General features: G+C 41.7%; 1 protein-coding gene across 1 annotated transcript in view; it reads left to right on the top strand.

Annotated features, from left to right (window-relative positions):
• Positions 1 to 281: 281 nt before the first annotated feature.
• Positions 282 to 27,399, top strand: part of LOC309415821 (chondroitin sulfate proteoglycan 4-like) — a gene marked incomplete at both ends in the record, with an annotated part of 44,857 nt that continues 17,739 nt past the window's right edge. The window contains 6 exons of the mRNA XM_082013460.1: positions 282 to 366; positions 12,187 to 12,350; positions 12,952 to 16,521; positions 17,366 to 17,836; positions 18,143 to 18,319; positions 26,462 to 26,660. Coding sequence (XP_081869586.1) covers positions 282 to 366; positions 12,187 to 12,350; positions 12,952 to 16,521; positions 17,366 to 17,836; positions 18,143 to 18,319; positions 26,462 to 26,660 — 4,666 coding nt within the window. The remainder of the gene's footprint in view (positions 367 to 12,186; positions 12,351 to 12,951; positions 16,522 to 17,365; positions 17,837 to 18,142; positions 18,320 to 26,461; positions 26,661 to 27,399) is intronic.

Raw genomic sequence — 27,399 nt, 5'->3', positions numbered from 1 at the left:
GCGGCTGCTGCCCCCGAGGGGCGGCCCGGGCCCGTGGGGAGGCGTGCAGCCCCGTCTCCCGTCCCAGGCCGGTGTTTCTGGAGCGGGGGGCGGGACGCGGGAGCAGCTGCGCTGTGAGGCGGGAGGGAGGAGGCCGTCCCGGGGCAGCGGGCGGCCCCCGCGGGAGCCGCCAGCGGGGCCGGGGCGGTGACACACTCCCGCCGCTCCCCAGGGCCGCGCCCCGCCGCTGCCGCCGGTGGTGCCCCGTCAGGCCGCGGCTCTGGCTCCGCCGCGGCAGCGGCATGGCGGGCGGGCGGGGTGCCAGCGTGCCCGCCGCTCTAGTGCTGCTCGCGCTGCTGCTGGCCGCCAGCCGGCCGGCTGTCGCAGGTAGGGCTGCCCGCGGGGCGCCGCCATGGCGGGAGACGCCGCTGGCCTGCGGGCCGGGCGGCCGGAAAGCACCTGCGCCGGGCGGGGGAAGGGGCGGCCCCGCGCTGACTGAGCGGCTGCCCCTGGCGCGGTGGGGACGGCCGGGCCGGGGCTCCCGCTGCCGGGCTGCGGTGGGGCGCGCCCGAGTGGTGGAAGCGGGCATTTCGCCAGCGGCCCCGCGGAACGGAGAGGCCCGCCCGGAGGGTACCCCCCTGCCCCGGCCGGGCGGAGCGCGGCGTGGCGGGCAGCGCCCTGGGCCCAGGCTCTGGCGGCGGAGGCCCGGCAGCAGACGCAGCCCCTCGGCCTGGGGCTGGAGTCGCCGGGCTAGGTGGGCGGGCGGTGCTCTGCCGCTCTAGGCTGGCTCTGCTGAAAGCGGCCTCACGGGGTTGGGACGGCAGGCGTTCTGTGAAGGTGTGGGTGTCCCCTTCCCTTAAAGTGAAGGCCGACCCTGTCGGCTCGGGTTTGAGCCTGTGTTGGTGTTTGTTTCCTCTACTACAGCAGAGATGCTGGGACTTGACATAGCTAGACTTTCTAATAAAAACAAACAAAACCCAAGCAACGTGGATGAACTCCCCCCTGCCCCGTTTTTTTTCTTGTTTGCAATCATAACTGTAATATGTCATGAAGAAAGCACTAAGGTGTGTGCGGGAATATTCCCTGTGGTTTCTTCCCCTCCTTTGACATGCATGTGACGTTAAATATCAGCTGGCAACTGCGGTTATCTGTTTTTTTGTATACAAATTCAGCAGTCTTATGTCCGGCTTTTCAGACATGCCAAGGGCCTGCAGCTCGCACTGATGGTGATGCACGTTAAGGTGCAGGTCGGGGGCAGTCACCAAAACTATTGGAACAGCCAAAACTTCAGCTGGAAATTTTTTTTTCTTCTTGTGATATATGTTTAAGTAAACTATAATTACAGCATCAAAGACTGGTAATCAAGTTTATTATTTAAATGTCTTTTTTAAAATAATGGACCAGCAGGCAGTTGCAGAAGTGTCCTTTTTCATACTCTTTGCAATCCCATGTGACACGAAGAAATTGTCATAACTCCCTTTCTTTAGAACTGTTGAGTGTCTTGTCAGTGTCTGTAATTGTATGGTGGCTGTTTTCAGTACATGAGAAGACTAGCTAGAAACAAACTCCTATATTGTGACTTTAAAAAATGGTTTTTGTTTTTTAAGAGGTTAATGAAGGCTGAACTGATAGTTTTTCTTACAGGATTAATTTCAGACATTAGAAATGAAATAAGGCTGTCTTGTCTTTGCACAAGTGAATTTCAATGTGTGGAGCTCTAAGTGGTATTCTCACCAATTTTGTGAACAGAAAGCCTACATGCAGGGTGGGGAGAGGTTTATTGCTCACAGAGGTGTCTCAGAGCTATCAAGGATGTCAGGGAGATCTGTTGGACACTGAAATTTCTCTCATAGTAGTAGCAGCATTGTCTTTAATGACAAATCAATGGTTCAAAACAAAGGGTTTTGTCATTGATTTTGTTGGCAGTAATGTTAGGCGAACAAGTACTGCTTTAAAAACATGACGCTGACAGATCACTTTGTTCCTTGTGGTTGTGTCCTCCATCTGCAGCAGTGCAAGGCAAAGCCAGAGCCGGAAGGTACATTTACAAACTGAAAGGTAGGAGCGTTAACAACGCAGGCTGCTGCTTCTGCTAACCAAGGCGCAGCAGCGCGGGATGCTCACGGCTGTGCTGCCTTCACACTGAGCTCTGCCAGGCCATGTGGACTGGCATCACTACCAGGCAAGCTTGTTAAATTTCAGCTCTCCTCACTTACTCCAGCTGCTGCGATAGCTGTAGCTGTACCGAGAGAAAGAATTCCTGCTCCCAAATATCTTAGAGTGAAGTGGAAAACCAGTTGAAGGCTGGAAGGAGAAAACCCAAACTAACAGCTTCTTATAGGCAGTGAACTAAAAGTAAGTGTTAAGTGGGTTTCCCAACTCTTCAGTGTGTTTATGTGATAGAACCAGAAATTAACATCAGCTCTGTTCATTTGATGTTCAGTGCTTTAACTACAGGACGTATCTTTTTTCTGGAAGACATAGAATGATAGAATGTTTTGGGTTGGAAGTGTCCTTTAAACATCACCTCTGGTGTGAAAAGCATTTGCAGATGCAACACAAGGATGTTCCTCACTGTGTACATTTTAGGTAAGTGTAAGAGGCTTACAGACTCTCGTAGTGTTTGATTTGCCCACAAAATCTCACTGTAAATGCTACACTGAGAGTGAATCAACCCTGAGAATTCACTTTTGAATAATGGTTACATTAGCCTTAAAGGGCGTTCCCAGTGAATCTGTCAGCTCCCTTTTCCAATTCTGTTTTTCCTGTGCCCCTTATTGTGCTGTTGATGTCATCTGCTACCAGCTTAGATAAGAGGATGAAGATGGAATTAGTATTTTTTGATTAGGAAGTGCCCTGTTTGGTTCTTCATTCTTTTATTTCTGTCATTCTACTGCATTATTTCTGCTCTTTGTCCTTGTAGCAAAGCTTCATTAACCAAACTCCTGTTTTGTGCAGTATCAGCTCTGTGTTTTGGAGAGTGTAAGATTTATAAGCAAACCATATTACGTATTCTGTGGTACTGGTAGTGCTTTTCAGTCTAACCAGTTGAATTTGATCATATATGATGCAGCAACTACTGAGTTAAAAAAGGAACATTCAAAATATGGTTCCATCTAGCTGTAAGAGAAGATGAAGAAGCCATGAGTGCATTTTTATTTATGAGGATGTATTTTCTGAAGGTGTTTCCCCCAGATGATTGTTAGTAATTGCTGCTGAATCAGACTGAAAGGAGGTTCACTTTTTCCTCCCTCTGCAAAAATGAGAGGTATTGAGATTCATTGTAGAAGACAGAACTATCATCAGCATCAGATTACACCTGTGTAAGAGCAATCTTAATTTAATCATGCTCCTGAGGTTCTGGTTAGTACTTTAAAGCCCATTCAATCTAGTTTTAATGGGCAGTCGCACTAACTATAAGGTTTTCTAACATGAGGTCAGATTTTGATCAGAAACTTGAGAAGAATCAGCTACCAATCCGATTCTGCTGTTCAGAAGCAAAAAAGCAAATAGGAAGTTACTTCAAGAAAGTAATTGCTGTCAAATTTTATTTATCAAACTTCTAGTTTACTTGAGCTTTGAATCACCAGACCTGATCATCTTTATTTCTAGAATAGGCAGCTCCTGACAACTCCATGAAACCTATGGCAATTTCTTTCACTGTTTGAATTATATTTAAAAAAAAAAGTTGTTTTTATCACTGATGTGCTATACAGTATATGCAGACCTTTCCAAAGTTCCAACAAAACGTTAGCCATATAAGACATGTAAGATATTTTGCCTGAAAGAATTATTTTTCAGTTAGGACAGCTTCATGTAACTAATTATTTTTATCCTGTCTTCATAGCATCTTTTTCATACCACTTGGAGGAGTGCATTTCAGAAACTTTAGTATAAATTAATAATTTTAAAAGTAATTCCATGCGAGTGCTAGAGAAACAGTATCTGTTTCTCCAAAGTATTTTCATGTACGCCGAAATTAGGATTCTCCTATAGTCACAATGGCATATTCAAACATAGTTACTGACAGGTTCAAGGTGAAAGAAGGAAATACAATGAGATAGGGAAATAAACGTACAAATCACAACATTTTGGAACAGGTGCTTGCAGCATGTGAAAGAATCACTTTGGCTCAGTTGTTCTGATAAATGGTTCCAGATAAGTTCCTCAGCACAAAACTGAAACATGCTAAAGCTACAAACTTTTGTCAGAGTAGAGTTAGCATTTGTAGAGCACACTAGGGAATTCACTTTGGAGAGGACTGACAGCTCTTCTGGTGGTGCAGTACTTGAAGTCTTGGAGCTGGGTGCAAAGCTCTGTTAGCTGGAAGGAGCTAGAGAAATGGTTTGGTTCTGTGGGACAGCTCTAAGCGTGTTTATACTGCAGAATGTGAGCCTGTGCAATAATTGCAAATGTATTCTTTAGTCCCTCATTCAGTCTTTTTTCTGGCAGGGGGCTGTTAAAAGCTTGTTACATTGGGTGCCTGGAATTTGGTACTCTTTCACTAATCTTCTCTCCCTTTTTAATCTGTTTCCACTTGTGCTGTACAATCAGAGTAAGCAAGGCTTTTCAAAGTTATTAATATCACAACAGCTTATTTATATTTGGTATTAATATGCTCTGAACATTTGTTTCCGTCACTCAAAGGGAAGTCTATAAGACACTCCCAAGGGAGAGTCTTCCTATTATATAGGAAGCGTGCTGTTTTTCCTGTGGTTTAAGGGAGCAAAGTTGAGACCTGCCTATTTTATCTTACTTGCAGCAGCAGCTATCTGGGACTCAAGGCATCTCATTGTTTGCCTAGCATTCAGTGCATGAGGACCCTTAATGAGGCTTCAAGCTGTACTTTTATATAGCCTGAAAGTATTTTTACTATGTGGAAACCTGTCTTCATCTCTAGATTGCACAACCCCTCCACCTCTCACTGGAGCACTCTGAAAGACTTGGTAGTACAAACAAAATGTATCTGTATGAAAAACAACTGCTCTGTTTTGAGAAAGGATGGACAAAGCGGGTCGAAGTTATACTACTTTGGTTTTTCTACAGCCCTGAAGTAAGCTCTCACAGAATGTGCTTTGTAGTCTAATAGTGTGAAAAGATCTGCATTCCAAAAGGAGAGGTGATACCTTTTTCACCAACCACAGGGAGAGATGCGCTGCACTCTTAGCCAGAGCTTCTGCTTGAACATTCAAAATAGTAGAGAGTCAAAACCATACCCGAATTTGCCAACATACAGATAGAAAACCACCATCGTGTGGAAGATTAGTATTTACCTAAGCTACTAATGCTGATTGTTTCTGTTCCTGCTACACTTTTGTGAATGAGCTGCAGGGGACAAATCTTCAAGATGCAAATCTCAGCTGGACAAAGGGGAGGTTATTCATTCACATAACTCTATATATACTCTAGGCGTACTAGAGGTGATGAAGCAGTACCTCACCGGTCACAATGTTGTATGTGCTTGTTGCACTTTGAGTGTGCTGTTAGGACAGATGAATTAACCTTTAGTTTGATTTTGCATTTTCACGTAGAAAGACAAGTACCTTTATTTTTTTGAAGGTACATTGTACAGTTGGACTATCTTGGGAGGGACATGTGTCAAACACCTAGCGGATACGGATCTTCTCTCTTTGGGGTTCCTAGATACCAGTGCATCACAGGACAACAGTAGATGGTGAAATAGCAGATTCAAAACCAGTGAATGCTATTTTTTTCCACCCAACTCCTTCTTTGTAATTCCTTTTTATACAGGCAACCTGTAGAGTTTACTGATACAGATTATTAGTAAGGCCACTGCAAGGACTGTGGTCTCAGCTGAGGAGTTACTGTGGCACAGAAGTGACTCTTGTCTTTGCAGTGGACAGCAAACAAACCAAGAAAACCTCCTGGCAAGGAAGTTCTGGAGTTTGGAGAGTATCCTGACTGAAAATACATGGCCTATGTTAGACTTAATCCTTTATTTTTATGATTTTATCTTCAATAACTAGTGTAATAGATTGCATGACTTCCTCCCCCCACCAGTAAAACAAGTCATATATAGGTGTTTTCACAGCAAATGAGCAGGCTACATGGGAACAGTTTGTCTGAGCAGCAGTAATTCTGTGGCTTAATTATAACATTTATTGTACTGGTGAAAACAGAAGATCAATATATTGGGTAGTAAAAGTAAACAAATGGTTTTGTCTACATCAGAAAGATTCAGGACGTCTGAATATACTTTTAAGTGTTACCTACATTGTCTTTCCTTACACTATGGGCTTCTGGCCAAACCACTATCTTTAAAGGGCCTGGGCACTGATACCTCCTGAGCATTTTGTAGACAGAAACATTGTCCAAATACTCCCTTACATGGGAACTATGTAATTTTTCTTTTCTTCTTGAAGATAATTTTTTCATACAAAGGGGTTGATATTAAGGGCAGGGAAGGGATCTGGTAAAATACCCCTCTTCTCTTTTTCATCTGGCATGAATGTAAAAACCTGTATGGACTACATGACTATAGAAATCTTTCTGGGTTACTGGTTCAGGCACAGTAGGGAAAGCCTTTCCACATACCTTTCTTTGAGAAGGTGTAAAAGGGATCCAGAGAATGTAAGGATTGAGATATGTGGAGCTTTGGCTGTTTCCTGTCCACAGTAAGAGACCAAAAGGAGTTGAGCAGACATGAAGTTTGCATAAGTTACTTCCAATTAAGAAGTGAGTGTGGAATTGTGATTCCAAGATCACTGTTCTACCTTATGGTCCCTATGCATTGCTGAGAAGATCAGAAAATCATAGAATCTTTGGGTTGGAAGGAACCTTTAAAGGTCATCTAGTCCACCCCCCCTGCAATGAGTAGGGACATCTTCGACTAGATCAGGTTGCTCAGAGCCTCATCCAGCCTGACCTTGAATGTTTATAAGGATAAGGCGTCTACCATCTCTCAAGGCAACCTGTTCAAGTGTTTCACCACTCTCATTGTGAAAAATTTCTTCCTTATACGTTGTCTAAATCTGCCTTCTTTTATTTTAAGACCGTTACCCCTTGTCCTGTTGCTACAGGCCCTGCTAAAAAGTTTGTCCCCATCTTTCCTACAGGCCCCCTTTAAGTACTGGAAGGCTGCAATAAGGTCTTCCCGGAGCCTTTTCTTCTCCAGGCTTAACAACCCCAACTCTCTCAGCCTGTCCTCACAGGAGAGGTGTTCCATCCCTCTGATCATTGTTGTGGCCTCCTCTGGACGCGCTCCAACAGGTCCATGTCTTTCCTGTGCTGAGGGCTCCAGAGCTGAATGCTGGACTCCAGGTGGGGTCTCAGCAGAGCAGAGGGCAGAATCACCTCCCTTGACCTGCAGGCCACACTGCTTTTGATGCAGGCCCGGATGTGGTTGGCCTTCTGGGCTGTGAGTGCACATTGCTGGCTTCTGTCCAGCTTTTCATCCACCAGGACACCCAAGTCCTTCTGGGCAGGGCTGCTCTCAATCCCTTCATCCCCCAGCCTGTACTGATACCAGGGGTTGCCCTGACCCAGGTGCAGGACCCTGCCCTTGGCCTTGTTGAACCTCATGAGGTTCACCTGGGCCCATTCCTTGAGCTTGTCCAGGACCCTCTGGGTGGCATCCTGTCCCTCAGGTGTGTCAAATGCACCACTCAGCTTGATGTCGTCAGCAAACCTGCTGAGGGTGCACTTGATCCCACTATCTGTGTCATTGATGAAGCTATTAAAGAGTACTGGTCCCAATATGGACCCCTGAGGGACACCACTCGAGTCTGAAATGAGAAATACTGACAGAAAAAATGGGAAAAAAGACAAAAGAACATTTTTTCACTTAGGTCTTCAGTCTTGATTTTGTTGTTGGATGGATGTGCATAGCTTGTGATAACTGTGTAGTGAGTCCGAGTTCAGTTTCTTGTAGATATATATATCTATATATATAGATATATATATATGTACATATATATCTGGGGTTGTTAGTTTTGCCAGTGGAGAAGAGACAAGGTTTTTATTGCTTTGTGCTTTTGAGTACAGAAACAAAGAGAAAAGTTATGCAAGGTGTAGCTGTTTTTTGATTTGATGTTGTTTTTAACACTAGAGAATGAAAGCTGAACAAAAGGATAAAATGCCAGCCTAATGCTACCACTAGGTGACAAGTGAAGAACCTTTTGCTCTGTGATTATGAAGGCTTTTGCTGTGCCTGGTTTCTCCTGGTTACTTCTAAGAAAGATGTTGTGGGCAGAGATGGTCAGAAATCTTCATTAAAATGACTTGAAACAAAATTCTCAAAACTTACACTTTGCATATAAATCTTATCTGTTACGATGGGAATATTAGGAAGGATTTATAGCCCCAATGGGGTATTTCTAGTCAGAGTTGAGAGTTGGCTCTAAGGGAGAAGGAAGAGAGATGGGTACCACAAATTAGCCAATAACTCAGATTAAACAGATATTTAAATTGGTATCCCAAGTGATTATGCCTCCATTTCTTTGAGCCTTTGTGTATCTATGTCCATGTCCATGAAGAGACATTATAGCTGACGTAGATCTGAGTCTTTATTCTCAGCTGCTTCCACCCACCTATTCCCTTTGAGGCACAGAGCTGTTACAGAATAGGTTATCTGTCCAGGCACTCCAAAGAAGTTGTTCCCTAGGTGATATGCTGAATTCACCTGTTCCAGTAGCAAGGGTATTGCTGGGTATTGTTGGTTGAACTCCACTTACTTTCTGTAATGGTATGATTAACATCAGATGGTCCATGACAAAATGTCCCCTTTCAGAAGCTGTGGCACCAGATTAATTTTGAGGTCACGCATAAAATAGTTTCAGCCAGAAATCTTTCTAAAAGTGTATTCTAAATCATTCTAAAAGTTCCTCTAGAGGAACTTGATTCCCATACTATAATAACATACTGCTTAGTTTGGTAGGTACTGAAGCAGAAGTCATGCCAAGGCCCTGTAGATGGTCTTGGCCCAAGATCTCATTTAGTGCTGGATCAGTGCCTAGGCTTATGTTGAGTTTCCTGCCCCACCTTCAGTGATGGATTCTGACTCTGAAGTGTTTTATGGAAGGCAAAAGCTTTAACTTTTGTTTCTTTTTTCTTTCCCAGGAAATTCATATATAGTATAAACAACCAAACTGTTTCCCAGTGGCACACTGCAAAATATTGACTCTGCAACTTCTAGTTACTCTAAACTGCGCTTAATAATCCATGGATAAGTTTATCTTTCTGCTCAACTGCTTCCCCCAAAATCCAATGTTTTTTCCCCACATATTTGAGTCTAATGAAAATTTGGTGTCTTTAGAAGTTATTTTCAAGTTCTATCAGCAGTCACTAGTTTGGATTCAGAAATTCACAAATGAAGTTTGGGGGTTGTGTTACAGTGATCAGAGTGAAACTTTCAGGACATTAATATCCGTGAATGCTTTGGATTTCATTTGTTAATTTCTGAGGAACTTCACTGATAAAATCATAATGAAATCTCTAATGCCAGTTCTGTAGGGGTGCTAGGATGTAAAGTAGCAAAACGAATGTAACTGCTCCTTGGAGTCTCAGCAGGGTGAGGAGAAGGGTCTGTCTTCTCGGAGTGTAGCCTTCTTATACCCATTAACATTATATTGATGTTCTGATGTTACTGCAAGGGCTGGAGGACATAGAGTGGTCTTTTGATTAAGATGAGGTATTTCAGACAGCTAGATTATGCTTCCTGTGATCTTCAGGAAGATTGTATCTTAGTGTCTCATTTGGTGGGATGGAGGTCAGGGACTCCTCTCCCCTACCTGTCTTGAGTGCAAAGCACTATAGGGTAGGGACAATCTCCTATAGTCCATCTGTACGGTAGATAGAACAGTGACTGTCCTAGCCACTGCCATAATATGAATTTATCATAATGTAAAAATTATAAACATTTAATATGTTTGCTGGCTTATTAGTAAGATTTATTCATCACTTACATTGAAGGTTTGTCTCTAGTTCTGTTACTCCAATACTTGCTTTAAAAGGGAGGTCTTTCTCTATTAACCACCCAGTAATAACATTTCCATATACAACAAATTGCATTTGTTCTCTTACTGTATAGCTTTTATGGAAGGCTTGTGAGGTATATTAGAGCTGTTTGATGAAAGCTGCTTTTATTTTAGAAGTAAACCAGCAGGGAAGAATTCCTTTTTGTTCAACTTGGAACCAATTTTTCTATGCACCATGGTGACTCTTCCTTTGAAGAAATATGTGCAATTCAGTAATCTAAAAATCTTTCCTGTGTTTCTCTGGGTACCTAATATAACACCGTTACATAGCTTTTGCCTGTGGGGTTTGCTGAAATCTTATTATTGGGAAAGACAGGGATTTTTATGTACACTACAGCAAATTTTTAGATACTATTAACAATTGATTCATGAAACAGTGGCTTAATGTGACCTTTAATTTGGTGCTCTGTAATGTGAATCCAGTTCAGAGTCTGAGTTAAAGCCACACTTTGTAAGAGTCATCAGAGTGTGTTAGATTCAGCAGAGGGACAGCTAGTGTAGAGACAGGAACAATTAAACCTCAGAAATGCTCTGCAGTTACGCTTAATTTTAAAAAGAACTGTGTTCAAATGAGAATGTTGTCTCAGAATGAAGCTAAAAGTTGCAAAATAAATATTTAACTGGTGGCATCCTTAAGTAATTGTGTCCAAGCACAGCTGAAGGCATCATAAACCCTGGTAGATGTAATGTGAAAATAGGCAGGCCTGGGAGAAAAGAGGTTGAGGATCAGCTAGCTGAAGGAGTCAAAGCTTTCACCAAATCCTTCTTAAACACATTGAGAATAAAAACCCTGCATAGGGTCTGTGCAGGCAGTTGATTCAGTTATCAGTGTAAAAGGAGCACTCAGAAAGGGCATGGCTAGTGCAGAGAAGCTAAACAAAATGGTGTTTACTCCTAATTGGCAAGATTCCCAAACTGAAATTCCTTTTTCTGGGGGGGAACGAGAGGCACTGACATGAAAAACCTCAGGGGTGAAATTGCGTACTTTCTAAGGGTAATATGTGGTCTCATGCTTTAAAATCCCTGGGTACCTGAAGCCTGGAGGGTGGCAAATTTTACACCAATGTTTAAAACAAGAATGACCAGAGGACTGTAAGCCTGACATCCATACCATTCAGATTTATAGATACTGCAACAAAAGATAAAAGATGCAGAAGTAAGCACGATCAACTTGGGAGGAGTCAGTAGGATTTCTTTAAAGATAAGTTCTGCTTTACAAAACTTTTTGGAGTTTTCTTGATGGGGATGGGAAAGGTGGCTAAGAATTAGATTTCCAAAAGGCTTTTAATAAAGTTTGACATCAAAAACTTTTGAGCAGCCATTGTATAGGAATGCAGGGATTTGTATATTAAGTAATGGATTAAAAGATAGGAGGAGTGGTAAATTGCTGATTTTTTTGTTTTTTTTTGCATAGGAGGGAAGTTAGCAGCAGAGTTTTTGAGGATTTGGTCTTGCGATATGTACTGTTCTGTATAATAACGGGAATGGTAAAGACACTGAGTAGGCAAATGAGAAAGTTTGCAGATGTTACAGTTCTTCAAGGCAGTAAAGAGAGGAGAAGAGAGTGAAGAATTGCAGGAGGCCTTTACAGAACTGAGTGACTGGCCAACAGGCCAGCAGGGGTGGTTGGAGGCTGCATACATGAAACAAGAGGACACTTCAGCCTGGAAAAGAGATGGATGAGAACACGCAGAAGAACCATGCAGATGGCATGAAACCTGTGGCTCTTCTCATCAGACATGACAGAGGATGCCTCTGTAAGATGTAAGAGCATGTTGTAGAGGAAGATGTTTCCAAAGAGAAACTAGAGGACTACTTCAGGGAGAAATCCTTTGGCAAAGTCTACAAAATAGACAGATCATGACAAGCTCAGGAAAACACCTAAAACCAAAAAAATAATTGCAAAAGTGTTTGAAGGAAAGTATTAAATAAATATGTATAAATGATTGCACTCTTCTTAACGATTCTGTCATCACCATTGGAGGGCTATATACTGGACTACATTCACTCCTTGTCTATGCTGGTGTCGCCACTAGGCTCTTGCCCAGTTGCTTGGACTGGTGAATTTGATATCCGAAATCTATTCTAATTCATAAATAAATAAGTATATTGAGAGTTAATGTAAGTTTTTTGTACATATTTAGCTGTAGATAAGAAAAAGAGATTTTTTTTGTGTGTGACTAAATCTCCTGTTTGTTTTCCTTTCTTTCAGTATCATTTTATGGTGATAGCTTTGTGGAGTTGAACATGGCAGAAGCATCCTCTCAGACATCCTTACAGTTGCGGTTTCGAACAAGCAAGCCACATGGACTGCTTTTTCTGGCAGCTGGGAAGAAGGATTATTGTTTAATGGAGCTACGCTCAGGAAATTTACAGGTGTGCTTTATAACTACAGCTAAGAAGAAATGTGTAACCTGTATTGTTTAGTGTTTTTCTTCGTGCTTGTCTTTGTGTTGTATGTGCACTTGTGTTTGTCTATAACAATTCTCAAAGTTTATGTTTAAAAAAATGGAAAAATCATATAATATAATGGATAATTTCAAAATATGGTATCTATTTCTTACAATTATAGTTGTTAAAATTGGCCTCTCAAACCCTTTGAGACCTCTAGGTCTTAAAATCAAGATCATTGTGTTCAAAGCATGAGGTTGTAGTATTGTAGAATGTGTTTGGATCGAAGTAATAGTTTTTCTGCAAGGTTAGTTGTTGAAAGATGATTGGTACTTGGGTTCTCAGGAGCTGTTGGTCTTAGCAGAGTTGCAGAGGAGTCCATTCTCTCTTCTCCAATTACTCAAATCATATTTGTGATGGCCAGTAAATCTACACAAAGTTTTAGTGGGATTTTATTTTTTCAATTATATTTCGGAAATTATGTGCTTAATATGAACATTTATGAAAACTAATATATTATATATTATTATATGATTGTGAAAAATACCACTTTGGATTTTGATAGTTAAAATTCTGTCTCTTGCAGTTGAGAATTAACTTTGGCATGGGGGAACGAGTACTGCATTCTCAACAAAGATCTCAGCTGAATGATTTAGCTTGGCACCTGGTTGAACTACGTCATGAGCATGATAATGTCACACTGATAATTGACAAACATGATAGAACTAGTGCAAAAATGCCTGGAATTGTCAATGAATTAAATATTGATTATGGATTCTACGTAGGTGGTACTAGTAACCTTGATGTTCCCTACCTTGTTGGAGCACTGCCCAATTTCCGAGGATGTATTGATGATGTGTCATTCAATCAGCTAGACATTCTGATGCCTCTGAGACCTTCTCCTGGCTTTAAAAATGTCCACGAAGTTTTGGTGGGATGCAGTGATGAATTCTTTGCAGGTGAAGAGGAACCCATTAGTTTCTTCAGTTCCAGATCCTATGTTTCTTTCCCATCCTGGGAGGCTGATGATGAGGGAATCTTGGAGTATACATTGCAAACCTCAGCTGCACGTGGCTTGCTGCTTTACCATCCTGGGCAAGCAGGAGATTTCATTGCAATGGAAATGGAAGATGGATTAATTAAAGCCCATGTTGGAAAACATAAAAGTAGAACCCAGCTTTCCTCTCGTAGGTCCGTCAATGACAGTCATTGGCACTACATTGAACTGAAATTTACTGCAGAATATGTGCAGCTTACACTGGATGAAGAAACTGTAAAAAAATCATTGCCGCCCCACAGCCAGCTGCCGCTTCTGAAGGGGTCTTTCTTTGTAGGTGGTGTAGATGACAGCACACGATCAGAATTGATTAAGTTAGAGGTAACTTCAGTGTCTGGGAAGTACGCCAGAGGAGGGTCCTTCAAAGGTTGCTTAAGAGACCTGAAAGCCAATTCAGAAAAGAAATCACTGAAGAATGTTTTGGTAACAAAGGACATTTCACCTGGATGTGAAACAGAGAGTGCTTTTAATACAAATCTTTCTTTAGAGATGGCTGTAAAGAACTCTATTGTGAAAGCAGTCCCAACATTTGCTGTTGCCTGTGAAAGCTCTGTCTCTCTGGGCAAGGAAGACAAGAGTCACTTTTTAGTTCTAAGTAACATAATTGTGCTAGAGGGTGGACAAGCTTTACTTGAATCTAAACATATTAAAGTCAATTTAGACTTTGAGAAATTAGGGATTCATCAGTCACAAATTTTTTTTGAAATAAAGGAACCACCCTCTCATGGAGACTTGAAACTAGATGTTGAACCAGTGCAGGAGGTAAATACATTTACTCTGCAGGACCTGTGGCAAGGGAAGATTCTTTATGTCCATGATGGCTCTGAGGACACTTATGATTATTTTAATTTCTCCATTTCTACCAGCAGTGAGAAGACTGTGCCTCCCTATTTGCAAGGAAAAGAGCAGCATGTGTTTAGCATTACTGTCATTCCAGTAAACGATGCACCTGAGATCACACTTCCTGAGGGAAACTTGCTGCTTCTCTTAGAGAACAACAAGAAACGTTTGACTAGTGATCTGATAAAAGTTCTAGATAAAGATACTGATCCTGTAGGTCTCAGTCTTTCAGTGCTTGGAAATCTGAATGCAGATGCAGGATTTTTAGAAAATTCAAAGCATCCTGGGACAGCAATTACTACTTTTTCTAATGAGGACTTAAGAGAAGGCACTGTTTTCTTTGTCCACACAGGCGTCAAGAACTCAAGGATTGTTCTGAGGGCAAGTGATGGTGAGAAAGTGAGCAACACTGTTGTGTTACGTATCATGGCAGTTCCTTTGGATTACAGAGTTGTCAACAACTCAGGACTACAACTACTCCAAGGTGTTACGGCTCTGATCACACCTAGGCATCTGGCAGTTGAAACAAATGCCAACCTCCAGGAGCTGGAGATACGGTACGAGATCACAGAATCGCCCCAGTTTGGCGAAGTCCAAAGGCAGCATTCAAGGGGGGAATGGAAGAGAGTCAGCTCTTTTTCTCAACGCTCTGTTCAGCGCAGCCGTGTGAGATACTGTAGCACTTTTAAAGAAATTCAGCTAGAAAATGTTATTGACCAATTTAAATTCAGAGTTAGCATAGGAAACAGCATCAGTGAGGAGCACACATTTCCAATCAAAGTGAAATGGTTAAGGTACAGTTTATTGAAACATGCCCCTCTAGAAATGGAAAAATCAAAAAAGAAGTACTTGAATTCAGATAATCTTTTTGCTGTGATTGTGGATCTAGAAATACCTGAAGATGAGCTTCATTTTAGATTGCTGTCCCTACCAAAGAATGGACAAATACTCCTTAATGACCAGCCTTTGAAAAAAGATTCAGTCTTTAGCCAGAAAGATATTACTGATCAAAAAGTGGCATATGAATTAATCAGCAGATACCATGAAGACAGCCATGATTCATTTAGATTCCTCATTTCTACAAAGTATCTGGAATCAAATTTATACAGCTTCAAAGTCTGTATCAAATCTGATTTCAGAAACATTATTTTGACTAACAATGGCCTTAGTGTTACTGAAGGTGAAGGAGAGTTAATAACAAGCACAAAATTGTTTGTGCAAACACTAGATAATAAAACTTTCCAATATAAAGTTATGCAGTTTCCTAAGCATGGGAAATTAAAACTCATTAATTTTTCAGACTCATTCGAGAGTACTGACAATCTCACCACTTTCACCAACAAAGATATAACTGATAAGCGCCTTATGTATGTGCATGATGATTCTGAGACAGCATTTGATGAATTTCTTGTCAGAGCTTCCAGTGAAGAGTCAGAAAAGTTGGCAAACTTTGATCCAGAAGTAGAACCTTTTTCAGTAGAAATTAGATTCAACATCTCTGTCCAGCTGAAGAATGATGAGAAACCAGTACGTGTAATTGATAAGATATTTAACGTAGTGAGGAATGGGCAGCGATTATTAACTTTGGCAGATCTTTGCTATCATGATCCTGATTCTGATTTTGATGATGGACAGTTGCTATACACTAGACGTGGCATTTCCAATGGGGACTTGGTGCTAACAAATGACACTTTGCACAGACTGTATCGATTCAAACAAATGGACCTGGAGGAGAAGCAAGTCCTGTTTATACACCGTGGTGCAGATTTTGGGCGGTTTGTGCTCTTTGTGACAGATGGCAAGCATTATACCTCTTTGCTTCTAGAAGTCAGTGCCACTGATCCTTATGTTAGGTTGGCAAATAATACAGGCTTGCTGGTTCAAAAAGGAAAAGAGGAGACGGTTACAACAGCTAACCTAAGTGCTATTACAAACGAAGACATCAGAAATGATCATGAGATTACATATGAGATACTCTCTTTCCCAAAACATGGAAGAATATATGTAAATAATCTGTTGATGGATTCCTTTACTCAACTTGATCTGATAAAGGGGTGTGTGACCTACAGGCATGATGACAGCAACAACCTTATTGACACATTTAACTTTACGGTCCATGCTAGAGATGTCTATCTGGATGCTGGAGTGCACGTTCGCATCTATTTGGAAAGTCATCAGTGGCCACCAAAGATTGTGAACAAAAACAATCTCTCAGTTGAAGAAGGAAAACCAGTTAAAATCAGCAAAGGAAAACTTCAAGTAAGTTACCTGTGTTGTCCATTTCTCCATCTTGTAGTAAGTTTTCTTCAGTGCTTTCTCAGCCATTCCAGTGTCTGTAGTCTCTCTGTCTTCTTTAACTCCTTTTGATTTTCATTAACTTGACTGCATTCTGGGTACTTAATTCTGGAGAGACTGACACTAGCAGCCTTCCATTTCTAGAAAGGAAAATGGTTTATGTTAAAGAAGAAGACTTCCTGTAGTCTTTTACTCCATTAAATGTTGATGCTTGAGAAAGTTAAGATTCGGAGATGCTGCACTTGTATATTTGTTTTGGTTGTGACAATTGTTTGTACTTAATGTTCATGTATCATTCCCATCTTGGTGTGGGAAATGCCAAGGAAGAAAAGGTTTTGTTTCATTCAGTGTAGAGCTAGCCCATTTAACACTGTCTAAGGATTGCACCTAAAATTTTAAAAACATCAAGTCACAAACTGGAGGTCCTTTTTCTTTGGTTAATACTTTCCTCCCCACTGTTTGTAGCCTTGCAGTCACCACAGCGAGGGGGCTGTGGCAGCATGTGGCTGTGCTGCTGTCCTTGTTTCAGGCACGGGTCTGCAGTGCTTAGGCTATTAGTTAATTCCGCAGTGTATTCCTTTTCAAAATTTACAAAACACTCCCGTGACAAGTCTATTTAACACACGTCTACTTAAAGTATTGTATAGTATTGTATCAGGAATTTTCAGATAAACCATGTAACTGCAATAAGGAATGCTAGTTAATTAGGTAGACAATCCCAGGGTTAAAAGTGAAAAATTCAGAAGAGAATTGAAGAATTTCTCCTGTTTCTGTTTAAATAATTTTGGGGTATGTTTTTAAATTTAAGGTTGTTCATGAAAACAGTTCTCCATCTGAGATTGTGTTCACAGTAAGACAGCTTCCAGTACATGGATATATTCGGAAGTTTTCCTCGAAAGAAGGTTATCTCAGTGCTGATCAAAGGCCAGTTTTGAGCTTCACACAACAAGATGTTGATGAGGGCAAAATTCAGTATGTGCAGACGGTTTCTGACCAACTAGATGACTGTTTTTCTCTGGATGTGACCAATGGTATCCAAACAGTGAGTGGAATAGAGATGTCTGTAGACATCATCCCCAGAATGATTCCACTGGAAGTACAGAACTTGACAGTAATTGAAGGAGGCTCAAAAGCCCTGGTGGAAGACTATCTAAAAATTTCTAGTAGACACTTTGCAGGACTCAGCTGTGAATTTATTTTAATTGAGCAGCCAAAACATGGGTATGTTGAAAACTCTCGTGTTCCTGGAATAAAGTTAACCACATTTACCAGAAAACAGGTAATGCATTTAGATATGCTTTTCTGTAGTCATGATTAATTCTTTGTATTGCTAAAACTTACTTTTGCCTGCAGTGGGAAGATTTGGTGGGAGGTGGTGAGATGCATGAGTTTTAGCTTTATTCTGGCCTTGTACCAAAGATCTTTCCGCAGTTGCTAGCTGGTCATTTGAGGTGGGGAGGGAGCATGCCTTGTTGTTTTGGTGAACCACATCACATCGCATGACTAGACTTGAATATTTATTTCTTTTTAATGTGGCATTCATTTTCTTTTAGCCTCTAATTTTTCAGGTTATTGTATTTTTCAGGTGGAGCAGGAATTAATCTACTATGTTCATGATGACAGCGAGGAACTGATGGACAATTTTACTGTGATAGTAAATAACACAGAATTGTGGAAACAAAGCTTGCCCCAAACTGTATTTGTAACAATTACTGCAGTAAATGATGAAGCTCCTGTTATAAAAGTTAACAGAATTCTTCGGGTATGTTTGTCAGCATTTTGAAACGTTAAAATTACTTTTATCCTGATACCATTTAATGCAACTTCATTAACAAAGTATTAGGTGGGATAGTCAATATAAGAAATGATGGTCTTACAATTTAAATAAATTAGTGTTAATGAAGGGAGGCAGTACGTGGGTAATGTGTATTTGTTGTGAATGAGTGATTAGGCCGCTTAAAGAATCACCACCAAGGAAATCAGAAAGCGAATGACTTTAATATAAATTTGTAAAAAGTGTGACTTAACAAAATTTGATGGCAACGTCCATTCTATTATTCAACAGGGAAAGGGTATACAGAGAGAAACCAAATTACCATTAGATTGGAATGATTTACTCGTGGATCAAGTCAGGTTAGTGTGGCTTATGTGTATATTGAGGAGAGAAAGCAAGAGAGACCCTCCCATTGAGTCATAAGATTCAGAGTGGGCTGAAATCCACCCTTAGTCCCAGACTTGGTCAACAGTTCATGACTAAGGTTAGGTAAGGAAAGTAAAGGAATGCCCTCCCATTGAGTCATGAGGTTCCGAGTGGACCCCCTTGCTTTCTAAACTCCTTCTCAGAGAGGAGTCTATGTGCAGCTGAATCCACTCCTTCTCCCAGACTTGGTCAAGTTTATGACTAAGGGGATAGAGTACTGGGCATTCTTGTGTGGTGATACATTTTGTGCTTGGTGTAATTTTAAGATGGCAACAATCTGATACAAAATAACAGCAATCAAATTCACTAACAATATTGAGATAAATCACAGTATTGAATAATTTAAAACTTAGCAGTATAATCAACGTAAACTTACTAAGATTCCTTAATCACACACACATACAGGTGTAGATACAGAGACACATAAAGAGAGGTAGATAAAAGGTACCTATTAAATATCCCCCTTGAATTCGGTCAGATACTCACATCAAATGCTTTGCATTGCGCAACAGGTGAACAGTTGAGCCTCTGAGTTGATCATGAACTTGAGGGTTCATGGACTCTGAGAGGTGTCCCGGTCAGAGGGAGGTGCTGGTCGCAGTCTGCTGTGGTCCTGGAGAGCTCATAGAGTCTCACTTGGGACCACTATTCATAGCACTGGGAGGTGATTGACTTTAGGCATCAGTGAGTTTCCACAATCCAGGCAGGTGGTTTCTTAAGTTCTACCGCTGCCAGAATTGGCATAGAGATACTTGATTAGTTCTGTTCTTGTTCTGTATCTTGTTTAGGCGATCGTGTCCCTGATACACTCAGTGCCATTCTCCTCCTTGGCTACACAAGAATGCTTGGTACAGCTGAGGGGTTCTCAACTGCCAAACCCTTTGTTTGGAGGCCAAGGATTGTCAGTTGTCAGGCAACTTAGAGCAGCCCAGATGCAAGAGCTGGGGGGATGCACCACCACAGTATTTAGGGAGATTCTAGTCATGATGAAGAACATTTTCTGCTGTTGTAATGTAAGATTTATCTAGAAGGTTGACTGAACTTTCTTTTAATCTTGAACATACATGAAATCTCTTGGACTGACGTAGGGCTCGTGGGGTGGGATGGCTTGCACCTGGGTCATTGTTGTGTTCTAATGTTGTTTGCTAGGGCATCTTGAGGCCTGTTAATGAACAGCCTAATTTAGAAAACTACTAAGAGTAGTGATGATGAGTGTGCAAATATCTTACTGTTGCCTTTGCGCAACCTTCAGACTCTATACCTCTCGCCATTAAGTGTGCCGAAGGGTCAGGCCTGCTGAGGTGCATTCTGCTGCCTGCTGTCCTGTGGGTCCCTTGTGGGATGGAGCAAGAGAAAAGAGCAACATTCTCACTGGCACTACTTCAGAGAATTGTCTACATGTTGGGTATTTCTGTTCCCTTATTTAAAAGTTCCTGATAAGAATAGTATGTTGCAATCTGTGAAAATCTAAGCTGTTAGAGGTCATAAAAATATCAGTGCAGACACTAAAGCTACTACTGTGTGATACTGTGGCCTAAAAAGAGGACATGCTAGTTTCTTTCTAACTGCCTCCCCCCTGCCCAGTTCCTGAAGAAAATTTTAAAATTGTTGACTGATGCTGTATTTTGTGCTTCATAAACATAGCTGGCTTTTTAATCATAGAATCATAGAATAGTTTGGGTTGGAAGGGACCATGAAAGGTCACCTAGTCCAACACCCCTGCAGTGAGCAGGGCCATGTTCAACTAGATTGGGTTGGTCAGAGCCCCGTCCCACCTGACCTGGAATGTTTCCAGGGATGGGGCATCTACCACCTCTCTGGGCAACCTGTGCCAGTGTTTCACCACTCTCAATGTGAAAAATCTCTTCCTTATGTCTAGTCTAAATTAGCCCTCTTTTAGTTTAAAACCTTTACCCCTTGTTTTATTGCTACAGGCCTTACTAAAAAGTTTGTTCCCATTTCTCTTGTAAGCCACCTTATAAGGTCTTCCTGGAGCCTTCTCTTTTCCAGGCTTAACAACCCCAACTCTCTCAGCCTGTCCTCACAGCAGAGGTGTTCCATCCCTCTGATCATTGTTGTGGCCTCCTCTGGACCGCTCCAACATGTCTTTCCTGTGCTGAAGGCTCCAGAGCTGGATGCAGGACTCCAGGTGGGTGTCTCACAGAGCAGAGGGCAGAATCACCTCCCTTGACCTGCAGGCCACACTGCTTTTGATGCAGGCCCGGATGTGGTTGGCCTTCTGGGCTGTGAGTGCACATTGCTGGCTTCTGTCCAGCTTTTCATCCACCAGGACACCCAAGTCCTTCTGGGCAGGGCTGCTCTCAATCCCTTCATCCCCCAGCCTGTACTGATACCAGGGGTTGCCCTGACCCAGGTGCAGGACCCTGCCCTTGGCCTTGTTGAACCTCATGAGGTTCACCTGGGCCCATTCCTTGAGCTTGTCCAGGACCCTCTGGGTGGCATCCTGTCCCTCAGGTGTGTCAAATGCACCACTCAGCTTGGTGTCATCTGCAAACATGCTGAGGGTGCACCCGATCCCACTGTCTATGTCATTGATGAAGATACTGAAAGAGTACTGGTCCCAATATGACCCCCTGAGGGACACCACTCATCACCAATCTCCATCTGGACATTGAGCCATTGACCACTACTGTCTGGATGCAACCATCCAACCAATTCCTCATCCATCCAACAGCGCATCCATCAAGTCCATATCTCTCCAATATAGAGAGAAGGATGTTGTGGGGGAGCATGTCAAAGGCCTTACAAAAGTTCCGATAGAAAGCATTGGTAACTCTTCCCTTGTCCACTGATGTGGTCACTCCATCATAGAACGCCACTACGTTGGTCAGACAGGACTTGTCCTTGGTGAAGCCATGCTGGCTGTCTCGAATCACCTCCGTGTCCTCCATGTGCCTTAGCAGAGCTTCTAGGAGGATCTGCTCCATGATCTTCCTAGGCACAGAGGTGAGGCTGACAGGTCACTAGTTCCCAGGGTCCTCCTTGCTACCATTTCTAAAAATGGGTGCAATGTTTCCCTTTTTCCAGTCTCCAGGGACTTCACCTGACTGCCTTGACTTTTCAAATATCACAGAGAGTGGCTTGGCAACTACATGAGCCAATTCCCTTAGGACACTGGGATGCATTTCATGAAGTCCTGTAGTCTTGTGTATGTTCAGGTTCCTCAGGTTGTCTTGAACCTGATCTTTTCTTACAGTGAGATGGACTTTGCTCCTCCAGTCGTCATCCTCTGGTCCATTCCGCTCGAGGTGTAGGAAGAGAGACTGCCAGTGAATATGGAGGCAAAGAAATCGTTGAGTACCTTTCAATCTTGAAAAAAATCACTACTACAGTTTCAGCACTTTTTCAGGTTTATTTATTTATTTATTTATTTATGGGATTGTTACTTGTTTGTTTTAGAGTAGCACTCAGTAACCAGAAGTAATTTATTATGGACACTGTTCCCATGTAGACCAAAAAGCCCCTGTGTGTAAAGGCTTCCAATCTGAGATCTGATGAGTAAAAAAAAAAATTAGGTGCTCTGAAAAGCAGAATGAAATGGGTGTGGGTCAACTAATGAACATATGGTGACCGTAAACCAGCTGAAAGGCATCAAGACAGAGAAGATATTTAGGAATAGGTTTGAAAGAAGCTGAGCAGTGTATTTTAAGGCTGTCTGATCCCCAGTGCTGTATGATGCGGTTTGCAAATTGGTGGCACCTAAAACAAGCATTTAATTTTACATATTTAGTTGTGTGTTGCAGAAGGAGAATGGATTACTGTAAAGACTATCATAACCTTATGCTGTGTATTTAGACTTTTCACATGAGAAAAACCATAATTTTTAAACAGTGATAGTGGTAGTATTGTGCAGCTTCACCGTGACAGCAAGTAATCCATGATAATTTGAAGATGCTCACAACACAAGACAGCCTGCCCTGGGTTGGCAGAAGGGCAGATTCACTTGTTGTGAATGGAGTGAGGTACTTCACTTGTAAGAGAGAAGCGGTAATATGTTTATTGATATAAAACAGCAATTTAACAAAGTTTGATAGCAAATGCAACAGTGGTTTAACAAGATTTGATGGCAAGGTACACTTGATTGTTTACTGCATAGAGGACAGGGCAATGTGGACAAAATTCTCAGGGAGACCCTCCTGTTGAGTCACAAAGTTCAGAGAGGATCCCCTTTCTAAACTTCTACTTGGAGCAGTCTAGATGAGGCTAGATCCAATCCTAGCCCCAGACTTGGTCAACGGTTTATGTCTAAAGGATTATATCTACGCAATCAATATAAGATATAATCTTAGCAAAGCTTACAAAGTTTAGCAAACTATCAGTCACTTAACCGAGGATCTGTTGCACCAAGGAGTCTGTCGATATCGATGAGTAAGGGATCTCTGCAGCATGCGTAACCTTGAGAGACGTCCCTACTCAAGAGCCATGCAGGAGAGCTCAAAGGGCTCTTGGATTGCTCACTATTTATGAGGGTAGGATGATTGACTCACATATTTGCATGCTGACTACAGGTTTTAGTTTCATTGACCAGCACTGTGGTTAGGTGGGCGCATTGCTCAAATTCTCCCGTGGCTACTGTGCTGTTATCTGGCTCTCAAATCTGCATTGAGCTGGATGGAGCCCTCACAACCAGCTGAATCGGTTACAACAACTACAGGTGGTTATTGCTTGAGCAGGGTTACGGGAAGTAAAGGTCAGGTTGTGGGGGGCACACTGTCACATCAATTCACAAGTGTTTGGGTGGTACAGAGTAAAACCTTCTGTGGTTAAAGTCATTACAGTGGTACTCTACAGACATCAGCACAGCACACAGTAATGTTTGTCAAGTCACAGACAAGAGGGATATATGTCCAGTCAGAAATTTTTTTGTGCCTCCCTTCTGGTGCATGTCTGGCACTGAACTGCAGCCTGTTAACAGAACTGAGGCCGTGCAGTGCACTGCAGTGCAGCATGTGGATTTTTCTAAAAATATCTCATAAGTCTAGGCTTTGGAAGAACAATGGTAGCATATTTTATCCTGGTCAAAGTTGGTCCTCTCTGTTGGGGAGGCAGTTTGCATACCCAGAACCACTATGTTGCCTTTGTGCCTGTGGTTTTGCTGGTCCTGCATAAGCTATTGCTGAGAAATAAACTTTATTTTTGTCACGAGTGGGTACTAATACGCACACTACATGTTGGATTCCTGTGCAGACTAAAACAAAGCTGGCAACTGAGTTACATACTGGGAGGAATACACTGAGATGATCCTTCTTCAAAGCAAACTTGCACAAGTAGATGGAAGAAAATGCTAAATATTGAGATGATTCAGGCATTCCTGAGTAGGGTGATACTTGCTGGCCTCATGTTCTAGACAAGCAGCCTGTGCTCCTCAAGGACACTGCTAGTGGTGAATGCTGAGTAATAAACTGTGTGTTGCTTCTAAAAAAGCAGTAGCTCTTTTATATCTTTTGAAAGGTTGGAAATGTGCAATATGTACAAAAGTATAAAATGAGGGACTAGAATTGTGAAAACTGAGGTCCAGTAGGACCATTTGAGTTGACTGAAGTTTAGCACCTCAGAAATTTTGCAGATCTGAATATAAAGAGTTAGAAAGAACTGCTGAAGAACTGAAAAATAAGGTTAGCATATGGTATCTGCTGTTGAGAAATAGCTTCTATAAAGAGCTACATGATGTGGCCAGTAATGTTGGCATGGATATATGAAAGTTAATTTTGGCCTTTATCATGGCGTTTCTGGCCAAATGCAAGAAACTGTTGAGCATGTGCACAGATGCTGAATGAGTCCTTCAACTCCAGCTCCTTCACTTCTGAGTGATCCATAACATCCCTTCTTCAAACAACCTTGTCTGTTGTTATCAAGGTTATGAACACCACCAAGGTTATGAACACCATGGGAGGAGTTTCAGGAGGACAAACAACCAAACATTTTGGTATTTGTTTCTGATTTTTCCCTAGGAAGTGAAAGTAAGTGAAGTTCTTAGGGTTTTATGTTTTTTGGGTTGTTTTTTTTTTTTTTTTTTCTGAGAACTTATGACATGCTGAAGTATTTACATTAACATAATGTATGAGTTAGACACAGTTCTACTGTCCTGATAGCTTCTGTAATGTATGCTAGTAATCCTTGCATTAATTTGAAGTCTCTCCATTAGAACATGTGCGTGAGGGATATGTTTATTTAGAAACTGTGCCACAGTTTAGGTATAATTTCCTAAAATTTCCACAAGTTCTATGGTAATTTTTTTTTTTCTGGGCTAGGAATAGGGAAGGGAAGTAGGATTTTTTTTAAGAAAATCACTATCATGGCATTATTTACTACATTTATATATGTGTTTAAATATACTTATGGGCAGTGATGCTGTGAAATGACTGTGTCCTCTTATTGCCACAAGAGGGCTGTATTTTCCTAGAATTAGGTATTTTTAAAAACCAAATTCAAACACTGATTTTTTTTTTTCTTTAAATCACTAACCTACCAGTGATTTATTATTAATACCAGAGTATTAAAATGGCCGTGAATATGGTGTGTCTGGTAGGGTATGTGGCATGCAAGGAGATACTGACAAGCTGAATGCGGTAAGTAGAGCAGAATGGGTTATTTCCCAGTGGGTAGGGTCATGAACCTGTTTTCGGACCATGCCTGTGGAACATGTTAAGCACATGCAAAATTAGTGTAATGCTACATCCTGGAAGTTCAGATACAGTTTTCATGGTGGTCTTCAAGGAGGACTTGATCCCAGATGTGGAAAATAATGCACTTGTACAGTGTTTGCAGTATTCTGAGGGTCCGCTTCCCTAGAGCCCTTTTCAGCTCTTGGATCTCCTTTCATTCCTCAAGGATCATATTGCAGGTCATGGAACACCTCAGCATGTACAGTACTTTAAAAAGCATTGTGCTGGAACAATAGAAATAAACACTGGATTTATAGAAAAAAACTGCTCAAATAGCAGTCTTTCTGCTTGAGAGAGGATCTTGCAGTTTGTGCATATCTTAAGATAAAAAGGCATTTTGATTTATTAGAATTAAGTAATGGGTTTTATACCATCTTTCAAACGTTAGGTAGCTATTTTGTCTGGAAGCATGACCTTGCAAAGTGCTAAGCAGCTGTTCAAAGTGTTGATTCCTTTATCTCTCACTGGACTGAGAACCTCTGTGGGTTGTTTGGTGCCCTAAAAAAGGGTCTTTAGTGTGTGTTTTTAGAAGCAAATAATGCAGCTACAAGAAGTGTTCTATTTGTATTAGAGATTATGCTGTCCCTGGGCTGTTTTGTATTTTCTGCTGGTGAAAGTAGAGCATACTGAATGCCTTGCCTGCTGTGGAGTACGTAACACTAATATTCATTTGTATGTGTTGGAAAGGAGCTCCTTGACTCAGTTATCAAAATACAATTTTGTTGTGTTTATAAGAGTTTGGATAGTCCCTGACAAATAGAGCACTCATGCTGCAGCTGTCTAAAGCTCAAACTAGTGTAGGTTATGTTTGCTTGTATTATTTCATGGTCTTGTTTTTTGAAAACCATTTGCCAACATTAACTATTCCAGTCCATGGATGGACAGTGAAGAAACCTGTCATAGCTGGTAGTGTTGCACAGCACAAATCTTTATTCCTTCTTTTTCTTTGAAGGTTTTTTCCCCCCGATTTTCTTTTGTATGCATTTTCATTATTATTTTTTTATTTTTGCTTTTCAAGGTCTGGGTGGGTTCAGTCACAGAAATAACTACTGATGACCTCTGTGCAGAAGACAAGGACTCCTCACCATCAGAACTGATATATTCCATTACTCCACCTAGCAATGGGCATTTGACTCTGAAGTCTTCTCCAAACAAGAGCATCCTTAGTTTTACCCAAGCTCATATAGTTGAAGGGCAGCTGGTATTTGTACACAATGGTATGTGGTTTCAAAAATACTACCTCTGTTACCCAAATACTGCTCCTATTCAGTATATTTATGTTTGTAATCCTTTGAAGATCTCCTTGTAATGTCACAAAAATCTCAGAGGACTGGTTATGTGATATATGATCTCACAAACAGGAAAGGGTCTGATGACTACTTAAATGTGTGCTCACCAAGAAACCTTGGTGTATTAGTGGTTCAGTTGGTAGCAGCCTGCTTTCTGAATGCAGGTATGCAGTAGGGGAATGTTGCTCTGCAGCTTTCAGAAATATGAAATCCGTTTTTTTGACCACTGTAATTGAGAATCTCCTGAAGTCTTTCAGTCTTGCTACAGTGCAGAACTATTCATGGACCAGCAGTCTCTCGGATACCTGCCACAGTGTAGTTGTGTTCCTGAGCAGCTCTGGGCAATGAAGTTACAGTTCGTCTGGGTGATGTGAACCTCTCTTTCAGGCTGTGGAGGAATTCAGCTTTAACCATTGACTCTTTTCTGCCAATGTCCGGAGCTAGAGATTGAGTTATTTGTGCTGCTGCTACAGAGAGGGTGTGTGAGCAATAAAAAAAAAGAACTCGGGGCAGCTTCATGCATCCTTGAGTGGCAGTGCTGGGAAGCCGCAGGAATGAAGATCCCAGTGGGGTCCCAGACAGTGTAAGAGGTGGGCTTTTTACAGGGCAATAGCTGCTTCTCTCCTCTCCAGCTCTATTATCATGTTACCTCAGCTGAAAGAAGAAA

The sequence above is a fragment of the Phaethon aethereus genome (genome assembly GCF_964289735.1).
Source record: "Phaethon aethereus genome assembly, chromosome: Z".
Taxonomy (NCBI): domain Eukaryota; kingdom Metazoa; phylum Chordata; class Aves; order Phaethontiformes; family Phaethontidae; genus Phaethon; species Phaethon aethereus.
This window is presented reverse-complemented; position numbering and strand designations above follow the sequence as displayed.